This window comes from Schistocerca nitens, chromosome 4, assembly GCF_023898315.1.
Source record: "Schistocerca nitens isolate TAMUIC-IGC-003100 chromosome 4, iqSchNite1.1, whole genome shotgun sequence".
NCBI lineage: Eukaryota > Metazoa > Arthropoda > Insecta > Orthoptera > Acrididae > Schistocerca > Schistocerca nitens.
The window spans coordinates 119,938,898-119,961,769 of NC_064617.1; the positions used below are offsets into that span (position 1 = coordinate 119,938,898).

Below are 22,872 nucleotides of genomic sequence, written 5' to 3' on the forward strand. Positions count from 1 at the left end.
TGTAAGCAATATGATTATTGTACTTAAAGTATGTAACATTTCACCTGATTGTTATTCACAAGTATGAAATTTATTACGGACACACAACACCGTGATTCCAGTACAACATTAATTTATTTCTCTCCAAGGAACGTACATCATGGAACATAAAACATTAACTCAAGGATAATCAATACTTCCAGAGTGTCTATAATTACAAATATCAACCAGCAACACCCTCCCCAACCTGGTCAACTTCTAGAGGAATGACCAGTTGAATGGGACGTGAGATTATGAATCCTTTTGAAGTTCGTAAGGTTACAGTTCGTATGTACCCATCTCTTCCTTCATGAAGATCTTCTATCTGCGCCTTCCTCCACATGTGTCGTGGACGAACATCCTCTAGTAGAAGAACGACATCACCCAGCTGGAGTCTTCCTGAACCTGGCCATGGTTGATGAGTTTCATGTAAGTTTTTGAGCAGGATCAGATATTCTTTCTTCCACCTGTTCCAGAAGTGTTCTACCTTCTTCTGCAGCCTGTGAAATTCCTTGGAGAAGTCCTTTCTAACTGGTGATACTGGACCAGTAGGTAGTGTTGTGAGTCGATCACCCACCAGGAAATGTGCGGGGATCAGTGGCTCAGATTCCTCTCCCCCTTGCGTAATAAGTCTAGAGTTTAATGCTGCTTCTATGGTGACCAGGATTGTGTTGAGACCTTCTTCGTCCAACTGTGACTGTCCTAAAACTTTTCTCAGGCAGCGTTTGACAGATCCCACCATCCGTTCCCAGAATCCTCCCCACCAAGGCGCGTGTGGGGCGATGAATGTCCAAGTGATGGCTTGCTGGGCGAGGTACTTGTGCGTCTTGCTTGCCATGAGAGCCTGCCAGAGCTCCTTCAGCTCTACGTGCGTGGCATGGAAGGTAGTAGCATTATCAGTGTAAATTGTGCTGGGCACTCCTCGTCTTCTGACAATCTTTTGTAGGGCTTGAAGAAACCTTTCAGTTGACATATCTGAGCATAGTTCCAGGTGTATGGCTCGTGTTGTTGCGCATGTGAATAGAGCAATATACGCTTTCTTCGTAATTTGTCCTTGTCTGACGTATAATGGACCAGCAAAGTCAATACCTGTTACTGTAAATGGTTTCAGTGGTGAGACTCGTTCAGCTGGTAATGGAGCCTCAGTTGTTGAACAACGTGAGCTTTCACCATCTTACAAGGTAGGCAACGGTGTAGAACATGTTTAGTTGCCTGTCGAGCTCTGAGGATCCAGAATTCTGTTCTCAGTTCAGATAACACTATGTTTACTCCAAGGTGATGCAAACGAATGTGAGTCTGCTGGATCAGTAACCGTGTGAAATGACGATGTCCTTCAAGAAGAATCGGGTGGCGTTGATCTCTGGGTAATTCTGCAAACTGCAGCCGTCCACTGAGACGAATAAGACCATTATTCAAGAATGGGTTATAGCAAGCTATCTGAGAATTACATGGTAGAGGCATGTTGTTGTATAGTGCATGCAGTTCGAGCGCAAAATCTTGCTGCTGAACAACTTGAATCCAGTAAGTGCGTGCATCGCCCAAATCTGATGCTGTTAGTTCTCCAGATGTGCTGTTTTCTTTCAATAAATGCCGTTTAAAGCGAAGTACCCATCCTGTAACTCTCAACAACTTGAAGTAGCTAAAGTACCGTGTAGCTGTTAGAATAGGAATCGTTGTTTGTACCATGAAGACTTGGTCTGTTAATTTCTTATTTTCTGGCAAGGAGTGCTCTTCTGTCCGTAAAATTCGAGGCCACTGTGTTCTGTTCTTTGTTAACCACGCAGGTCCATGGAACCATACAGAAGCACCAGGGCAGTGCCTCCACTGTGACGGATTCGTTAGTCGTTGTACTTTCGTAACACGGTTTGACACAAAGGTTTTCCATCGATCAGGGTCATGTTGTATCCATACTAAGGCTACAGTTGAGTCAGTCCACAATGTTGCACGAATAGCATTATAGCTCGTGGCCTTACAGAAATAATGTAGTCTTGATCCAAAATGTGTCGCTAGAAGTTCCAGCCGTGGAAGAGTTATTTTTTTGATGGGGGCTAGTCGGTTTTTACTGCAAACTAAATGGACTGATATCATATTTGTTGTAATGCACCGTACATAAAGGACTGCTCCGTAGGCCTTTTCTGATGCGCCGCAAAAGACATGGATTTCTGACTAAGTGTTTTCAGATACACCACCCCACCGGGGCATTTTTATGTGTGAACATAATGGCAGTGTTGATACCCACATTCGCTAGCGTTTGCTAAGATCAAGGGGTAAAAGCTTATCCCATTCAATTCCTCTTGACCAAATTTCTAGAAAAATTATTTTTGAAGTGAGGGACACAGGCGACAACAAACCCAGTGGATCATAGAATCTAGCAGTGTTTCGTAGTACTTCTCGCTTAGTGGCAGGACGATTTATAACATTTTCGGTAACATTGTTGTGAACAACACTGAGCGTATCAGTCTGTGTGTTCTAGTGGACTCCCAGTACCTCCGTATCTGTAGTGTTTATGACACCTTCTGATTTCCATATTCCAATCAGTTGGCTTGAATTTGTGGCCCACTTTGCCACTGGTAGACTGATCTGTCCCATGAGTGATGTAAGCTCATAATATAATTACGGCATTGTCATCTTTTGCACCTACTACAAAATCATTCATGTATATATTATCTTCAACAAGTAAAGCAGCTAGCGGAAAATTCGTCTTGTGCATTACAGCAAGTTCTTTCAGCCTGGCTGCAAGAAGAAACGGACTGCAGGTAAGTCCGAAAGGTAGCCCGTGAAGCGGTATGTAATCCTTTCGTCAGTTGTAATATAGTTTCCTTGTTGATCTACGATTACTTTGTACCAAAAAAACCTCGTGAGATCTATATCTTTCCTGTGAAGAACTAACTGTAGAAATGCTTGTTTGATATCGGCAATTAAGGCTACTTGATGTAGACGACATCTCAGTAATATTGAAAGAATGTAAGGAAGTAAATTAGGACCTATTTCTAAAGAGTCATTCAATGAACGTGCATTCTGGTCGTGCGACGAACCATCAAATACAATCCTCCATTTGATGACACCTAACTTTTCTTTCTTTACCGCATGATGCGGCAGATAAAATGTGTCACGCAATTTCTGTGCAGAAGGGGTGATTCGACATGTTTCTTCTTGATATGTTCTATCATTTGCGCCTCGTAAATTTGTTTCAGTTTCTTGTCGTTCGTAAATTTTTTCTCCAGTGAAACAAATCTCTTCTCTGCTTGCTGAAGATTATTAGATAACATAACGTTGGGTTTTCTGGGGAAAGACATCACTCTTCTTTTGTCTTCGATGCAGTAGGATTTTGAGAAATCTTGCAATAACGCCAGTTCCTTCCGATTCAGAATTGTTGTTTCATCTTCTATGATTCCCATTGTTTCTAAATTCCAGAAACCTCGTAAAATATCGTCTGTTGTTGTCGCTGTCTCTAAACTGATGTAGTTTGCCGTCACAAGGTTAGCCGTGAAGGTACCAGAACAACTGATGACGTTAGTCGAATCGGAGGGGAATCTTTAACGTTTTTCCAATAGTAATCTGCTCCGATAAGAATCTCGATGGGAAGATCTTCTGTACCATCCCTTAGGTCCGCAAAATGAAGTCCCCGTGTGCGTACAAGTTTTCTTAAATCGGAAGGCACAGTTGGGTGCGCGGAAAATGAGTATGTGCTTTCAAACGCAGTCATAGACGTCTTGGAATTAGTCCATGTACCCAGTAGTGTAAATTCTACGACTCTACGATGCGTTGAAATTGCGGACGGCAATTCAAAGGTGTTGACAGATAGATCACGATGTTCTATAGTTCTTAAACCTAGCTCATCAATCAGGAACTTGGAAATGAAGCTTGACTGACTACCGCTATCCAGAATGCAGCGAGTAAGTTTGCTTAATCCTGCGGGTCCACTGACACAAACTCGAGCTGTCTGGAGATAAGAAAAACCTGCTGAACTTACGTCGATTCTCCCTACAGATGTAGAGTTGATTTGCTGAGGAGATGAAGAAGAGGCAGCAATGTTGGTACAGATAGCTTTGTGATGACTTTTCTTGCACTTAGAACACGAGACCTTGCCCTTCTTACTGCAGTTTCTAGCATTATGACCTCGGTTTAGACATATAAAACAGCGATTATCTTGCTTTAGTTTATCGATACGTTGTTGGCTGTCAGTTACTACTTTACAGTCTTGGGCCCAATGAGAGCGGGTTGATATTTGTAATTATAGACACACTGGAAATATTGATTATCCTTGAATTAATGTTTTATATTCCATGATGTACGTTTCTTGGAGAGCAATAAATTAATGTTATATCGGAATCACGGTGTTGTGTGTCCGTAATATTTTGGTGCCGAAACCCGGGAAGAAATTGCGATTTCCTGCGTGATTTCAACAATTAACGGCTTACTTCACGCTGTAGGAAATAAGAGACGACGTCGGACCGCATCACAAGCTAAGTCCATTCCAATATAATATGATCGCATGAACTGGTTGCTTCAAAACAAATTTTGCGGCTTTGTATTGCAAGCCTGAAACTTGCACTCAGAGTAGCTAGTTTTATTAAAAGGTTTTCGTTCACTTACGTTTGCGCATACGCTGCTTGTTAAACGTTTAACCTATTCACAAGCGCACTCGTAAACAATCTTACAACAGCCGTCTTTAGTAAAACATAATGCAGGACGAATCAGAGATACAGTTAGTAAACTTCAAAAGAAACCAAACTAGGGAGAGGACTAATGCTACGCGGTTTTGTGCAGCTGTTGATGCTCTTACCACAGAAAGCCAGTTTAATGATTTTGAACATTACAGGGAACGTCTACAAGAAATTCTAGAGAAGCTCGTTTCATTAGATGACGTTATTCATAATTTTCTCTCTGACGATGAATACAATGCAGACGTGCTGAGCTATGAGGAATATATAGACAAAGTCAAACGCGCTATACAGAAGGCTACAAAAGCAATTGGTTACAAGCTTTCAGCCACAACCAACTGTATTCCACTCTGTCAAGCTACGAGCAATTAAGCTTGAGTCATTTTGTGGGGATGTCGAAATGTGGTCTCGTTTCTGGGAACAATTTGAATCGACCATTGATAAAGACCCATCCCTTTGTACAGTAAACAAACATGTTTTCCTACGAGGGTATCTGTCAGGCAAAACGAAGCTGCTAGTAGATGGGATACCTATAACGGCTAACACGTATGAAGAAACAAAGAAACTTTTATTGAATAGATAAGGAGATAGCAATCGCTTTACAGGCGCCCCTAGATTATTTGGATGCGCTAAAGCCTGTACAGTCAGCGACACCTGAAACGCTGAACAGTACATTCCTGAAATTTAACCGTCGTATTCAAGCACTGCGTGCCTTAGCAGAAGACGTCGTGGCATACGGTAAAATTCTCACTCCGAAAATTCTGCGTGCATTTCCTGCTGAAATGTGCCAGAAATGGGTCATCCATGCTAGAAGAACCGAAGTATCGGAAGGAGATGTACTGAAACTACTTAACTTTTTGAAAGAAGAAGTTCGTGGTGCTCTCACTGCACAAAAGATTCGTACAGAATATCAGTCATTTCCTAGTTGCACGCCCACTGCAGCAGCGCTTCACGTAAATTCAAAGCAAGCGAAAAATCCGCGTAAGCCTAAACGAGAAGTACCGGTACAATCATATTGCGTACTTTGCGAAGCTCGCTCTCATTGGGCCCAAGACTGCAACGTAGTAACTGACAGCCAACAACGTATCGATAAACTAAAGCAAGATAATCGCTGTTTTATATGTCTGAACCGAGGTCATAATGCTAGAAACTGCAGTAAGAAGGACAAGGTCTCGTGTTCTAAGTGCAAGAAAAGTCATCACAAAGCTATCTGTACCAACATTGAGGCCTCTTCTTCATCTCCTCAGCAAATCAGCTCTACATCTGTAGGGAGAATCGACGTAAGTTCAGCAGGTTTTTCTTATCTCCAGACAGCTCGAGTTTGGGTCAGTGGACCCGCAGGATTAAGCAAATTTACTCGCTGCGTTCTGGATAGCGGTAGTCAGTCAAGCTTCATTTCCAAGTTCCTGATTGATGAGCTAGGTTTAAGAACTATAGAACATCGTGATCTATCTGTCAACACCTTTAAATTGCCATCCGCAATTTCAACGCATCGTAGAGTCGTAGAATTCACACTACAGCGTACATGGACTAATTCCAAGACGTCTATGACTGCGTTTGAAAGCACATACTCATTTTCCGCGCACCCAACTGTGCCTTCCGATTTAAGAAAACTTGTACGCAAACGGGGACTTCAGTTTGCGGACCTAAGGGATGGTACAGAAGATCTTCCCATCGAGATTCTTATCGGAGCAGATTACTATTGGAAAATCGTTAAAGATTCCCCTCCGATTCGACTAACGTTATCAGTTGTTCTGGTACCTTCCATTCTAGATTGGATTCTTAGTGGAAGCAAATCAAGCACCACGACTAACCTTGTGACGGCAAACTACATCAGTTTATAGACAGCGACAACAACAGACGATATTTTACGACGTTTCTGGAATTTAGAAACAATGGGAATCACAGAAGATGAAACAACAACTCTGAATCAGAAGGAACTGGCGTTATTGCAAGATTTCTCAAAATCCTACTGCATCGAAGACAAAAGAAGAGTGATGTCTTTCCCCAGAAAACCCAACGTTATGTTATCTAGTAATCTTCAGCGAGCAGAGAAGAGATTTGTTTCACTGGAGAAAAAATTTACGAACGACAAGAAACTGAAACAAATTTACGAGGCGCAAATGATAGAACACATCAAGAAGAAACATGTCGAAGTCACCCCTTCTGGACAGAAATTGCGTGACACATTTTATCTGCCGCATCATGCGGTAAAGAAAGAAAAGTTAGGTGTCATCAAATGGAGGATTGTATTTGATGGTTCGTTACACGATCAGAATGCACGTTCATTGAATGACTCTTTAGAAATAGGTCCTAATTTACTTCCTGACATTCTTTCAATATTACTGAGATATCGTCTACATCAAATAGCCTTAATTGCCGATATCAAACAAGCATTTCTACATTTAGTTCTTCACAGGAAAGATAGAGATCTCACGAGGTTTTTCGGTACAAAGTAATCGTAGATCAACAAGGAAACTATATTACAACTGACGAAAGGATTACTTACCGCTCCACCCGGCTACATTTCGGACTTACCTGCAGGCTCTCATGGCAAGCAAGACGCCATTTTAACATTTCACCTGATTGTATAAACGAGTACGAATGTTAAGCTGTTTTAACTTGTCAAAATCGTATTTATATGCCACCTGAAATACACACACATATATTCGACACCACAAAACAAACACCTCCAAAACCTTTAAATAATTATTCTGTAATAATGTTGTTACAATGTATATTCTACGTACTTCGCGATTATGTCTTCTCTTCTGCTACACGAACCTTGCTCCCAGCAGATTCCAGACGCCATATTTGTTTACAAATGCGACAGTATACATGTGATGTGTTACGACAGCGAATAGGAACCCGTTACCACTGGAGTTACTCTATTTTACTTATTTTATGTTTACAATTAGATATGAGTTTAATTTTTTGTCAGAAGAAATCCAAAACCATGTTCTGAAATAGTGACTTGTTTCCCAACAAGGCAGTGCCACAAGTTCCTCCAAAAATCGTAATACAACGCACACGCAAATGTCATACTAAATAATGTAAATCGACCCGACGATGGAGGTTTAAACGTTTGAAACGCGTCGTGGAAATAAATAAAAAGGTGACTGGTAACAGTAAACTTGTTGTTTCATTCGATAACAGCAAAAGAAATGGAAATCGTGCTTTAGTTTATCCTCGTACAGTTTTGCGACGGCTTCATATTAGCGAAGATGCTAAATTTCGGCAAAATCTTTTGTTAGCTGTAACTCCATAACTAAACATTTAGGTACCTATCTTTATATGAACCTCTTCCTTTAGTTTTGCTTGTAAAATAACATATTAAAATATTTACATACCTTCGTGAATAACTGTGCAGGTGCGTATTCCACGAGTGCCTCATGAGATTTAAGTCGGAGGAAGGGACAGGCCAGTCCATTCGCCGAAAATTATGAGGTGCTCCTCTACTTGCGCTGTTTGAAGCGGTCGCACTTTGTCATCCATAAAAACTAAGTCAGGGCTGAGTGCATCACTGGAAAGGCACATGTAGGGAAGATGCGCAGTATCACAGACAGTGCACTGTATTCAGAGTTTCGGAGGTCAGTACTCCCGTGCAATTCCCCACAACATAGCATGTGGACTACCAAAGCGACCATGTTCGACAACGTTCCTTGTCATATGAGGATACGAAAACGATAGTTTTTTTGGTTCAAATGTGGTATGGGGGCCAACGGTCGTGCGACAGTGTAGCATCGGTTCCCGTCAGATCGCCGAAGTTAAGTACTCTCGGGTCTGACTTGCTAGCCGGGGACTTGGTTGGGGACACTGTCCGGGTCTGCAGTGTGCTGCAGACAAGTGGGGTGCACTCAGCACTTGTGGGGCCTTTGAGGAGCTGCTTGACTGAGAAGTAATGGGTCCAGTTACGAAAAATATTCGGCCGGGAGGGTGATGTGCTGACCATATGCCCCTCTGTATCCAAATCTGGTGACACCTATGGGCTGACGATGACACGGCGGCCGGTCGGTACCGTTGAGCCTGTTTAGATGTTTTTTTGGAGTGTGGGGAGGCATAGTATTTCAAGGGCACACTGACCTCCAAATCATGGAACACTGTACACTCACTGGTCAATGTTATTGTCACCCTGTATGCCTCCCCCCTGTGCCTATTTTCAGGGGTGTATTCAGCCCTGACTTCGTTTATTATGGATGAAAATATGCGACAGCATCGAACTGCTGAGATGTAGGAGCTCTTCGAAACTGAGGATTTTTGCAGCAAATGGACTAGTTTTCTCATTCCCATTGAGCACGTGTGGGATGCAGTGGGGGTACGTATTACATACAATACGTCCACAAGCCTCAACGGCCATCCAGCACTTGTCAACCGAAATGGTGGATGAATGGAACGCCGTGCCACAAGAACTCCTTACTTACATTGTGGCCATCATGAAGGCACGATGCAGAGCATGCGTTACTGTGCAAGCTGATCACACATCCTATTAAGAACCATGGGTCGCCGTTTGTAACGTCTAGTGGACCATTATGAATAGTGGTGACTTTGGAGTAATTATTGTTTTCGAATAAAAGAGTAATTTCTGTTCGTATAATTGCTTATTTCTTTCAGTTACCTTCTGCACTATACTGCAGCAGTTCTTTCTATGAATGGTCCAAGTTTCATCGCGCTTCGTGACTCACTGTAAATTTACTTTCGTTCTTAAGGTTCGCACACTAGTGTATATCATACTGCTGCGATTCTTATATGGATGATGACCCTTGAGATATTAAGACGGAGCTAGAGCTAAAGGTTATGACTATTCAGTTATCAGGGGTAAAATACATGGAGCACATCGTTAACCACAACCTTTACAGTTGCCAGACCGCTGCTATAAGAATCGAAGGACATAAAACAGAGGAAGAAGTTGCGAACAGAGTGTAAAGGGGTTACTGCTTATCTCGCGTGTTATTCAGCCAGTACATCGAGCATGCAGTAAAAGAAACCAACAAGTTTTAAACTCGAACCAAGAAGGAGAGATAAAAGCTTTATGTGATGCCGCTTCTATAGTAATACTATGAGAGAGGGCAAAGGGCTTGGAAGATCAATTCGACAGAATGGATAGTATCTGGAAAAGAAGTTACGAGCTAATCATAAATAACAGTAAAACAACTATAACGGAGTTTAGTTGAATTAAGCCAGGTGGTGCTGGCGGAATCAGATCAGGAAATGTAACCCTAACAGTCGTAGAAGAGTTTTGTGAATTTGGCAGCAAAATAACTGACCACGTGAGAAGTAAAGTGCATGTAAAATAAAAGCTTGCAATAGCAAAAAAGTTTTTGAAACGGAGGAGTCTGTTAACATTTAATGGAAATTTAAGAGTTAGGGAAACATTTATGGAGGTGGTATCTGAGAAGCAACCGTTTCGCTTGGTTCCTTGCCATTTGTTTTATGAATCGGAGAAAATTTGAAATTAATCATCTCGTTCACTTAGGATGTAACTTATTAAAGGTATATTCTTGTGAAATACATTTGGTGATTTGCTCTTCAGTGCAAAAGCGAAATGCAAAGCTCCACATTCTGACGAAGGCGGGACATTCGGGACCGACTTACCGCCGTATCATCCTGTACCATATGACTTCATGCGGATACGGTATGGTGAGGCATGCGATCTGCTTACCGATCTCTGGGCCGTTATCCGTTTTCTTGACCTTCGAGCCGCCCTTACTTAAGAATTCTATTGAGAAAGTTTCGGTTTCGTCTTGGTTCATCATTATGTCAAACTTTTCTTCTTCCCCCTTGTATCATATCCATTATTCGCTGATTTTCTTCTTGAACTATGTCATTTTTGTTGGTAAAATTTTTCGCTCATACGACCATTATTTGTTTACGTAGTTTTCCTCTGCCTGAGGTTACACATTATCGGTGAGTTGTTTTTGCTATGTCGTACTAATCATTGGTTAAGATTATTTTGCCGGTGTGCGAATCAGCGCTGTTTCCAATTTGTATTCTAGAACATTCGAGAATACTCAACAACCCTAAAACGCAGTGACATAGAACAATCTAGAATTTGCTCCCTTCCAAAAGTAATTTCTGCGAAAGAGGCAGCAGATATTCTGGCGACCACAACAATGAAATGGTGACCACTACAAACACTCGTGTCTCCACAACCACAACAGTTACCATCCCCAACCAGTATAGAGCATAACAGTGGACCTAGCCATAGCAACTAAACCAAAAGCCAGCGATTAGCCGTGGGCGGTATTGTCTACCTCAGATGCAATGAAATATGGACGATGAGCAGTTACAGACATGAAGCGAACAAAAGCTTTTGAAATGTAATGGTACAGAAGAACGTTGAGGACTGTACTGTCAGCTTGAATAATTAATGAAGAACAGAGACAGGAGCGCAAAACTTGATGTCACGAACTGAATTAATGAAGGAATAGATTTGTAGAGCACATGCTATTGCACCAAGGAACAATAAATTTGGTGATCGAGAGAACAACTGCAGTGTGCGACCGCTCAGCACACACCCCTCTCCCAGCCGTTGTCAGTTTTCGTGACGAGAGCCGCTACTTACCAATCAAGCAGCTCCTCAATTGGTCTCATAAGGGCTGAGTGCATCCCACTTGCCAACAGGGCTCGGCAGACCAGATGGTCACCCATCCAAGTGCTAGCCCAGTGTGACAGCGATTAACTTTGGTGATCTGACCAGTGTTACCATTGCAGCAATGCCCTTGGCTTGACTGTAGTAAACCGATTCAAATGTATGTAGCTTGCATTAATTATCCGGATATAAACAGATTTTCACAGGATGGTGAGCTTCTGTAAACCAGCTCTCTGGAGAATACCACATCAAGAAACTAAATTGTCCAATATGTGGTCGTTGTTGCTCTGTTCTCAACATGAACCAAGTTTGGTACTATCAAAGGTACGAAAAGTGTATACAGTGGCTGAATTAAATTTTATATCTCTCAGGAGAAGTATGAAGGAATAAGCAGTAGTCAGACAATATATACCATTTATTTAACTCTCGGATGCATTACCATATTTTATTCGCGGTGTACGGCAAACATGAAAACAGATATCCGACTGAAAGTGAGATCTTGCGTTCGCGACCCGTGTAGAGACTGAAGAAGACTTCCTGACAAGAATCCTCGCTGGCTGTTCCAACACACTGAGATTGTTCGAATCGGTATTACAGAGCTTTGCGTGGTGATCTCTTGTCTCCATTGGAGGACGTCACTTTGAACAACTGTTGTAATGTTATGCAGACAAACAAAGTTTTTAAAATTATGTGTTTATTAAATGCGTCTACTATTTTTTTCATCAGCAGTTCACGTACAGTAAATTCGAAATTCTCTAAATTTTATTCGCAACTTTCGACTCAGTCGTTTGCGGACGGGCTTTGCCCATCTCAAAATGATACATTTACCATTCGTCACAAACCCCCAATGTTGTATTAACGTCTTTGAATCGCTACACCTCTCTTTCATAGCTTTTATAACATGGTAAGCAGTCTGATGTTTTCATAATTTGGAAAATTTATTTTTATTTTACCTTTGTCACCTTTGTCGCGAGAGTTGTCACGTAACCTAAGAGAGGGAACTCGTGTGAGTCTTTTGTCAGTGAATCTTATAAACTTTGTTTGGGTTTCTTATTATACACAATCTGAGCAGAAAGACCCGGAAACCTATTAGTGGACATTAATATAAGACGTGTCAACCCTTCGCCCTTGTGACCACTTCTGCTGGGGACACTTTTATTAATAAGGTGTGTGAATATCTATGTGGGAATGATGGCCCATTCTTTCTCAAGAGTCGAAACCAGAGGAAGTAGCGATTTTGGACATTGTGGTATGAAACGAAGCCGACGTACTAACAATTCCCATATGTAGTGTCCTCGTCGCCACTGTAGAGTCTTGTACTGCAAGGAACCAAAGAGACGATGTTGTTATGGGTGGCCAGTATCCGCTTTCTACAAAACAAATGCAGATGTGAATTAATACGGTTCTTTATTTACACGAGCACTTACTTATCTTCAATAGAGTCCATGTGTTGTGGTACAAGCTTGTCAGTAACAGCCCTCTTGCTGATAATATTGGTAATCTTGCTATTACAACCTTTATTCTCGCTATAGTCACTAATCTGGTCACTATGAACTATCGTAGCCTGCGATGTGAACTGAGCCAGCACTGCGACTGAACTGACAGACACCAAACTCGACGAGTGAGTCAGTGCTCTCCAGTTAGCTGCGATGGCCTAAATGCATGCTGCCGAGAGGGCGTTGGCGGCGTGTTGCTTGCAGGTGTATCTCTGGCCTATCTCACGATATGCATGCCTGATCCTGCGCCTACTTGTCGATTTTGACACTACGTCTTTGCTGACTGGTGTGCTGGCGACAGCTTACGCCAGCACACCAAAGATATTCTGGTAGGGACTGTGGGCAGGCCTGTCAATTTGAGGGATATTGCTGTCCAGAAACTCTGTCATGTGATATGAACATTCATTGTCTCCAAACTATTCCTCTACTTTACGCAGGACACAGTGTTGCAAAATGTGTTCATATCTTTCCACATTTATTGTTGTCCTCGGTGCAATAAACGGACACTAACTGTTGTGTCACTTACCATGCGAGTCAGCACCAACACAAAAAAGCAATGAAAGAAGTTCCGATGGCCAGTGGCAGCAATCCAAAACGATCTGTACACACACTTTCAAATTAATAGAACCCTTTATTCCTAAAAAGAAAGAAACGTGGGCACACTGTGACTACTCGAAGAACACAGTCGAAGTTTCGTCTACCTATTACTCAGTATTGATGCTCTCGAAGTCTGCGACTGAACTGGGCTGACCGACAATGGGCGGCTGGTTAAGTCAGCACTGATAGTGGGACGTTGAACTCCGTCTTCCTGGAGGTGTGATGCTGCCTGTTCTTTCCATTGGCACAAGTGTCAGCGCCTTCTTGATGCCGTTTCCCGGCGCAGAGTTGGAAGTTGTGTAGTCGATGCTTTAGGACCGTACCCTAACCATGAGAAACACACCCATACCATAAGTGCAACTCCTCTGTACTTCAATGTTAGCACTACACATAGTAACAGGTAACGTTCTCCAGACAATCTATGGTACTATCGGGAGTAATGCGACGCCTGCGAGAAAATGTGAGAGGGAGACATCCTAAAATGTGGTGAGACAGTTCACGGCGCTCTAATCGCTAACACACCAACTCACTCATCCCTGTTGGTGCGTGACTAATACACAAAAAATAAATGAATGTGCTGTATCATACTCGGTAGTCTCCAGACCTAGCCTCTGCGGATATCTTCTTCTTTTTTTTTAATTTACGAAGTTGAAAACCCTGTTGAAAGGACGAAGATTTACAATGATAGGCTGTTGTTGTTGTGGTCTTCAGTCCTGAGACTGGTTTGATGCAGCTCTCCATGCTACTCTATCCTGTGCAAGCTTCTTCATCTCCCAGTACCTACTGCAGCCTACATCCTTCTGAATCTGTTTAGTGTATAGGTTAGATGAAAGAAAATTCGCTTTGCGTGGTCCAGCAGGAGGCGTACCAAGACCGCTTCCGGAAGTGGAAAAGGCTTTGGGAGTGGTCAAATATCTCACGAAATAAGCGTCAAACAAAAAAACTACAGAGAACGAAACTTGTCTAGCTTGTAGGGGGAAACCAGATGGCACTATGGTTGGCCCACTAGATGGCGCTGCCTAAGGTCAAACAGATATCAACTGCGTTTTTTTAAAAAATAGGAACCCAAATTTTTATTACATATTCGTGTAGTACGTAAAGAAATATGAATGTTTTAGTTGGGCCTCTTTTTTCTCTTTGTGATAGATGGCGCTGTAATAGTCACAAACACATGGCTCACAATTTTAGACGAATAGTTGGTAACGGGTAGTTTTTTAAATTAAAATACAGAACGTAGGTACGTTTGAACATTTTATTTCGGTTGTTCCAATGTGATACTTGTACCTTTGTGAACTTATCATTTCTGAGAACGCATACTGTTTCAGCGTGATTACCTGTAAATACCACATTAATCCAATAAATGCCCAAAATCATGTCCGTCAACCTCAATGCATTTGGCAATACGTTAACGACATTCTTCTCAACAGCGAGTAGTTAGCCTTCCGTATGTTCGCACTTGCATTGACAATGCGCTGACGCATGTTGTCGGGCGTTGTCGGTGAATCACGATAGCGAATATCCTTCAACTTTCCCCACAGAAAGAAATCCGGGGACGTCAGATCGGGTGAACGTGAAGGACATGGTATGGTGCTTCGACGACCAATCCACCTGTCATGAAATATGCTATTCAATACCGTTTCAACCGCACGTGAGCTATGTGCCGGACATCCATCATATTGGAAGTACATCGCCATTCTGTCATGCAAGGAAATATCTTGTAGTAACATTGGTGGAACATTACGTAGGAAATAAGCTTACATTGAACCATTTAGATTTCCCATCCATAAAATGGGGGCCGATTGTCCTTCCTCCCATAACGCCGCACCATACATTAACCCGCCAAGGTCGCTGATGTTCCACTTGTCGCAGCCATCGTGGATTTTCCGTTGCCCAATAGTGCATATTATGCCGGTTTACGTTACCGCTGTTGGTCAATGACGCTTCGTCGCTAAATAGAACGCGTGCAAAAAATCTGTCATCGTCCCGTAATTCCTCTTGTGCCCAGTGTCAGAACTGTACACGACTTTCAAAGTCGTCGCCATGCACTTCCTGGTGCATAGAAATATGGTACGAGTGCAATCGATGTTGATGTAGCATTCTCAACACCGACGTTTTTGAGATTCCCGATTCTCCCGCAAGTTTTCTGCTACTGATGTGCGGATTAGCCGCGACAGCAGCTAAAACACCTACTTGGGCATCATCATTTGTTGAAGGTCGTGGTTTACGTTTCACATGTGGCTGAACACTTCCTGTTTCCTTAAATAACGTAACTACCCGGCAAATGGTCCGGACACTTGGATGATGTCGTCCAGGATACAGAGCAGCATACATAGCATACGCACGTTGGGCATTTTGATCACAATACCCATACATCAACACGATATGGACCTTTTTCACAATTGGTAAAAGGTCCATTTTAACACGGGTAATGTATCACGAAGCAAATACCGTCCGCACTGGCGGAATGTTACGTGATACCACGTAGTTATACGTGTGTGACTATTACAGCGCCATCTATCACAAAGCGAAAAAAGTGGTCCAACTAAAACATTCATGTTTCTTTACGTACTACACGAATATGTAATAAAGAATCGGGGTTCCTATTTTAAAAAAGTCAGTTGATATCCGTTTGACCTATGGCAGTGCCATCTAGCGGGCCAGCCCTAACGCCATCTGGTTTCCCCCTTCAAGCTAGACAAGTTTCGTCTTTGTAGTTTTTTCGTTTGGCGCTTATTTCGTGAGGTATTCGGCCCTGTCACTATCAATGGACCACCCTGTATAATTTGTGGAGGAGAGTGTTTCGAAGGACACAATGCACAATAAGTAAAAGGTAACCGTAGGAAAATTTTGTGGACCAAGTTGTGGAATATTTTGAACAGTCCTCGTACTGACGGTTCCAACTCTCCGCGTTGCATAGGGGTGTCAGCATAATTTTGGTCAGACGATGTCTTTAGCTGATCATGTATTATATTTCCTGAGATGGAGACTGTCGACGAGCCCAACATTTGCTAAAAGAGTGCGGGAAACCACCTAAAAGCTAAACTGAAGGTGTCCAACATACCAGGTCAACGGTTGTTGTTCCGTCATGTGGGTTTTATCCAAACCAGATTCACTTCCTTATCTCGCAAATCAGAGCGCTGTGCGTTGCAGTGTACCAGCAGATCCTCTTAGTTAAACTCTGTAGAGAGTGCAATCCGCCTCATGGTCCGAGAGGATCGATATTTCGGTATATGGCTCACAACAGAACGACCGACAATGTTGAGAATTACGAGAGTCGTTTTTTTATATGTACTATTTTTCTATACAGTCTTCATCACGTTGTATGGGTTTCCGGTAGCGTGTGTAAGAGGATGTGTTCCCTGTTGTTGATAGCCCTCGTCCTGTCCTCGTAGACATGTCTTTTTCTGTATGAGTTAGGCTCTCACGATCTTCGAAGTGTATTTACTTAGATGATTGCTAAGCACCCTCAACAGTTAGGGGTGCCACGCCCAGTCTGGGTTCAAGGACGGACGAAGTAGTGACAACACTGTTTGGTGATTTTTTCCTTGGGTCCTGAGACGTGTGGGTGGGCACGCATTGTCGTGTTGGAGCAAGGTTCCTTTTCGGGCCTTGTCAGACCGAACTCGTCGGAAACGGTCGTCGAGTTTGCTCACAGTCTTCCCATAAGCCTCTAAATTATTGGATGACCCTTTCGGCAACACACCCACGAGAATTACACTATAGCTATCCCAAAAGAATATCATCAAGACTTTGCGAGCAGGGAGATCTGTCATGAATTTCTTCTCTTTGGATGACCACTGGTAATGGTACTCTAGTGACTGCCCTTTTATGTCCGCAGCTCGTGATCTAGTAGCTAGCGTTGCTGCCTCTGGATCACGGGGTTCCGGTATCGATTCCCTGCCGGGTCGGGGATTATGTCCGCCCGGGGACTGGGCGTTTGTGCTGTCATTATCTTGTCATCAATTCATCATCATTCATGTAGTGGCGTGACTGGCAATGGAAAGACTGGAATTTGTACGGGTGCGGATAACCACAAAGTTGAGCTCCCAACATATCAACATCACCGATGCCCTTTTGTTTCTGGCTCAAATTGTTGCATCCACGTATCATCACCCTCTAACGATCCGTGACAGAAATGTATCTCTATTGTCCTCATGCTGCTCCAACGGTTGTGGTAAAATGGCTTTTCTATGGATCCTGAGTTTTTTGTGAGCATTGGTGGAACACATCTTGATCACCGGGTGAGGTGGCGCAGTGGTTAGCACGCTGGACTCGCATTCGGGAGGACCGCGGTTCAAACCCTCGTCCAGCCATTCTGCTTTAGGTTTTCCGTGATTTCCCTAAATCGTTTCAGGCAAATTCCAAGATGGTTCCTTTGAAAGGGCACGACCGATTTCTTTCCCCATCCTTCCCTAGGCTGATGGAACCGATGATTCTTTGGCCCCTCTCCCAAATCAACCACCCAACCATCCTGATCACATCTTTGGTTATGCAAGAGAGTCAGTGATTGCACATGCGCTTCCGTTACTCACCGATCGCTGTACAACCAACAATAAAGTTGTCATGCTTCGGCCTGCACGAAAAACGGCATCCAAGCGATCCACTATGTCAACAAAAACGTTGGCTGCAGGACTTCCCGAACGTGAACGATCATGGAGCTCAGTCTCTACGTTTCCAGAAGCTTTAACTCCCTTTACGTATAGCCCAGAATTTATTCTATCCACTGTATCATTACCACACACAGTACACATAACTTTATATATGTTCAACACGGTTTCTTTCTCCGCAACCAAGAATTCAACTGCAGCTCGTTGCGTGCAACGAGGTTCTCACCTAGAGGCCACTTTGATGGTTAACTACAGGTCTGACATCCGTTGGAATTGTCCGAAACTTCGGACTCATAAGGAAGAAACGTCGGCTTGAGGCTTCTGAAAAGACGTCTTGATATATGAATCCCGTCTTTTAGCAGACGCTCCGCGCTGGCAGCACCGGTACTTTCCACATGCAAATGTTTCCTGCTGTAAATAGTAAGTGGCTGTCGACACAGTAACGCCAGTCCGTGCTAAATGTAGAGTTTTCCTCGTCTTATTTCCAGAAAGAACTGAGTGATCAAATACAGGAAAACAGAATGAGTCGAAGCTGGAAACGTAAACGTCGCGCGTTAATACACTACTAGCCATTCAAATTGCTACACCGCGAAGATGACGTGCTATAGACGCGAAATTTAACCGACAGGAAGAAGATGCTGTGATATGCAAATGATTAGCTTTTCAGAGCATTTCAGAGCATTCACACAAGGTGGCGACACCTACAACGTACTGACATGAGGAAAGTTTCCAAACGATTTCTTATACACAAACAGCAGTTGACCGGCGTTGCCTGGTGAAACGTTGTTGTCATGCCTCGTGTAAGGAAGAGAAATGCGTACCATCACGTTTCCGACTTTTATAAAGGTCGGATTGTAGCCTATAGCGATTGTGGTTTATCGTATCGCGACATTGCTGCTCGCGTTGGTCGAGATGCAATGATTGTTAGCAGAAGGTGGAATCGGTGGGTTCAGGAGGGTAATACGGAATGCCGTGCTGGATCCCAACGGCCTCGTATCACTAGCAGTCGAGATGACAGGCATCTTATCCGCATGGCTGTAACGGGTCGTGCAGCCACGACTCGATCCCTGAGTCAACAGATGGGGACGTTTGCAAGACAACAACCATCTGCACGAACAGTTCGACGACGTTTGCAGCAGCATGGATTATGAGCTCGGAGACCATGGCTGCGGTTACCCCTGATGCTGCATCACAGAGAGGAGCGCCTGCGCTGGTGTACTCAACGACGAATCTGGGTGCACGAACGGCAAAACGTCATTTTTTAGGATGAATCCAGCTTCTGTTTATAGTATCATGATGGTCGCATCCGTGTTTGGCGACATCGTGGTGAACGCACATTGGAAGCGTGTCTTCGTCGTCGCCATACTGGCGTATCACCGGGCGTTATGGTATGGGGTGCCATTGGTTACACGTCTCGGCACCTCTTGTTCGCACTGACGGTACTTTGAACAGTGGACATTACATTTCAGATGTGTTACGACCCGTGGCCCTACCCTTCATTCGATCACTGCGAAACTCTACATTTCAGCAGGATAATGTACGACCGCATGTTGCAGGTCCTGTACGGGCCTTTCTGGATACAGAAAATGTTCGACTGCTGCCCTGGCCAGTACATTCTCCAGACCACCAATTGAAAACGACTGGTCAATGGTGGCCGAGCAACTGGCTCGTCACAATACGCGTCACTATTCTTGATGAACTGTGGTGACGGGTTGAAGCTGCATGGGCAGCTGTACCTGTATACGCCATCCAAGCTCTGTTTGACTCAATGCCCAGGCGTATCAAGGCCATTATTACGGCCAGAGGTGGTTGTTCTGGGTACTGATTTCTTATGATCTATGCACCCAAATTGCGTGAAAATGTAATCACATGCCAGTTCTAGTATAATACATTTCTCCAATGAATACCCGTTTATCATCGGCATTTCTTCTTGGTGTAGCAATTTTAACGGGGAGTAGTGTAGATACCAACCGTGAGCAGTCCGAGAACTATAATTCCCCACACTCAGATTAGCTAACAGATGATGCCAAAGTCGAAGAAGCAATGAAGCGAATGAGGTGAATGTTCAGAAATTAGTTTAAAATTCACCGTGGAAGGATGTTAATGATGAGATTCGCTGATGGCATAAATACCCTGCGTGAAAGTAATTAGCAGTTAGAGCACCTGTTGGATCGAATGGTTTACTGAACACTGTTTATGAAAGACGAGTAAATTTAAGAAAGAATACATTGTTGAAGAGTAGCAGAGCATAGGTAACATGAAATTTACAGACAATGAAATAGACGAAGTGAAGGAAATGTCCTACCTTCGAAACAAGTAACGCAAGACGGATGAAGCAGGAAGAACAATAGAAGTGGTCTAATACAGACCAACTGAGAATCCGTCACCATAAGCAGTCTGATGGTATCGAAAGCAGTTTTCAGTTTGAGAAGAAAAGCTTTGACACGTGCATATAGAGTACAGTGTTGTGAGCAAGTGAATCGTGGGCTGTGGGGGAAACCCAAAATGAAGGCCGAGAGGTGGTGTTCCTGAAGGGTTCTAAAAATTTACTGCACTCATAAGAAATGTAGTTAATTGAAGGATCTATGAGTAAAAGAACATGTGGAAGAAATCAGTTAAAAGAAGGGACGTAATGATAGAACGTTTGTTAATCCGTCAGAGAGTAACTTGTATGGTACTAGAGGTCGCTGTAGAGGGGAAATGTTGTTAGGAAAGGCAAGGTCGTAGTGTTCTGCTGACCATTAGATGAAATTACTGGCACAGGAGATGAGTTTGTGGTGGTCATTACCAAACCAATGCAGAATGTAACATCACAGTCAGTGAATATTTATAAGTACTCCATAATCCTAGGAGGCTGCCAAAGTGTATAATAATTCCCATTCTAGCACACGTACCAGGACGCAAACCAGTTCTATTAATGCAATAGAAATGTTTTTAGTGTATCGTTCCTTTAAACAAACTATCAGCCAACAGGTTAAATCCTTTAACCCTCGAGTGGGCAAGTCTGTTTTCCTTATGGTTGTGGGGGTGTGACATAGTTTGGGCTCCATATAAATCTATCGCATGTGGATCACTTTAATGGTGCCATACTTAAGGAATATCTCATTTATTAGTATTTTATTATAATTTCAAGTTGTTTAATCGACAATCTTTGCTACACATGGCACTCTTCTATTGTAGTAGAAGTATGTGTAAAGATTTTATTGCAATAAAATATTTTTCTTTTATTATTTAAATTTTCATCATTTATTCTGTTTGTCTCTTCCTACGAAATAAGTTTCTTTTGCAAGCTCACTGTTACTTTGACTAAAATCATCTCCATCTTCATCTCAAGATGTTCGAATGTGTGTGAAATCTTATGGGACTTAACTGCTAAAGTTATCAGTCCCTAAGCTTACACACTATTTAACCTAAATTATCCTAAGGACACACACACACACATCCATGCCCGAGGGAGGACTCTAACCTCCGCCGGGACCAGCCGCACAGTCCATGACTGCAGCGCCTTTGACCGCTCGGCATCTTCATCTTCACTAGAATCATTTTCTTTGCAGCTTTCTGAATTTTGTTCATCCTCTTCATCAGAACCATCATCATTCCTATCTGAATACCCAATTTAAGCATCGGAAAAAAAATGGCTCTGAGCACTATGGGACTCAACTGCTGAGGTCATTAGTCCCCTAGAACTTAGAACTAGTTAAACCTAACTAACTTAAGGACATCACAAACATCCATGCCCGAGGCAGGATTCGAACCTGCGACCGTAGCGGTCTTGCGGTTCCAGACTGCAGCGCCTTTAACCGCACGGCCACTTCGGCCGCCTCAGTATCGGAATTCGCATTGGATGGTTCATAACGTTTAGCATTCGTGATGTTTTAACACGACCTGAACAAGAAGAAAGCCTTTTGTAGTTTATAAATCACTTGCTTACAAAACGAGACGCCAGACTGTACTCATATCGGTGAAAGTAGAAAAATTAAACAGGAAGTTGTTTCCTTACATAACAAGGCGCACGGTTTATTTTGAGCGCCAAACGTGACTTACTCACTTTTAAACTTATCACAGACACACTAAAGGTATTCGAAAACGAACACAATCTATCAACACAGCAGCCGAAGCTATAATGAAGTAATAAATAGCTGCTTGCCATGACCCAAAAAAGGATATAAACTAGCAAAAATTAAACTTAATTAGCACTTCACATACTTTATACACCAGCATGTCCGATGGAGAGTTAATGAAAAGAAACTTGATTTTTGTCTATGTAACGTTTTCCCTGGGAGAGTGCACACAGATACCTGTATGCTTCCACCTCGTATGATAGCAGCCTGTGGACCCCAGTTTTATTGCACTTTTGACTGTCGCGGTGTGCGACTGGTTCGTTATTTCCTGGCTGAGTTCACTTTGCAGCTGCTGACGCTGCAGATCTTTCTGAGAAGCCGACGTTGTCGCCATGTATTCTGCATTTCCTGTAGATAGTACACCGTGGTTGGGTGGCCAGAATAAATGACTGCCAGGCAGAGAAGCTAGGTTCGATTCCCAGTACGTCAACGATTGTTTCTTGTTGAGAGGACTGGTGCGGGATGCATTCGGCCTCTTGAGGCCAAGTGAGAACTCCACGGTCTGAAAAGTCTGCAAATCCACCGGGACACTGGTGTGGTGTGCTGGCCACATACCCAAACCTGCCGCATTCACATGACGCCACAAGGCAAAGGATGACACGGCGACCGGTAGACATCTCTTGGTCCTTCAGGGCCTGAAGAGGAGTTCATCTAGAAATAGCGCTGCAGTTCACTGTTTGCACGAATTCCATGCAATTCTGGCATTCTGTAACAGAAAAACGTAAGCAGTACAGGACTTCCTATTTAAAGGGTCATTGACCCAATATGCATCCCAATATC

General features: G+C 43.1%; 1 protein-coding gene across 1 annotated transcript; it reads right to left on the reverse strand.

The window, feature by feature from the left end:
- Positions 1-202: 202 nt before the first annotated feature.
- On the reverse strand, positions 203-991 carry LOC126252152 (uncharacterized). Its single transcript, XM_049953021.1, has one exon. It carries the CDS (start codon positions 989-991, stop codon positions 203-205), a length of 789 nt encoding a protein of 262 aa, XP_049808978.1.
- Between the last annotated feature and the right edge of the window lie 21,881 nt (positions 992-22,872).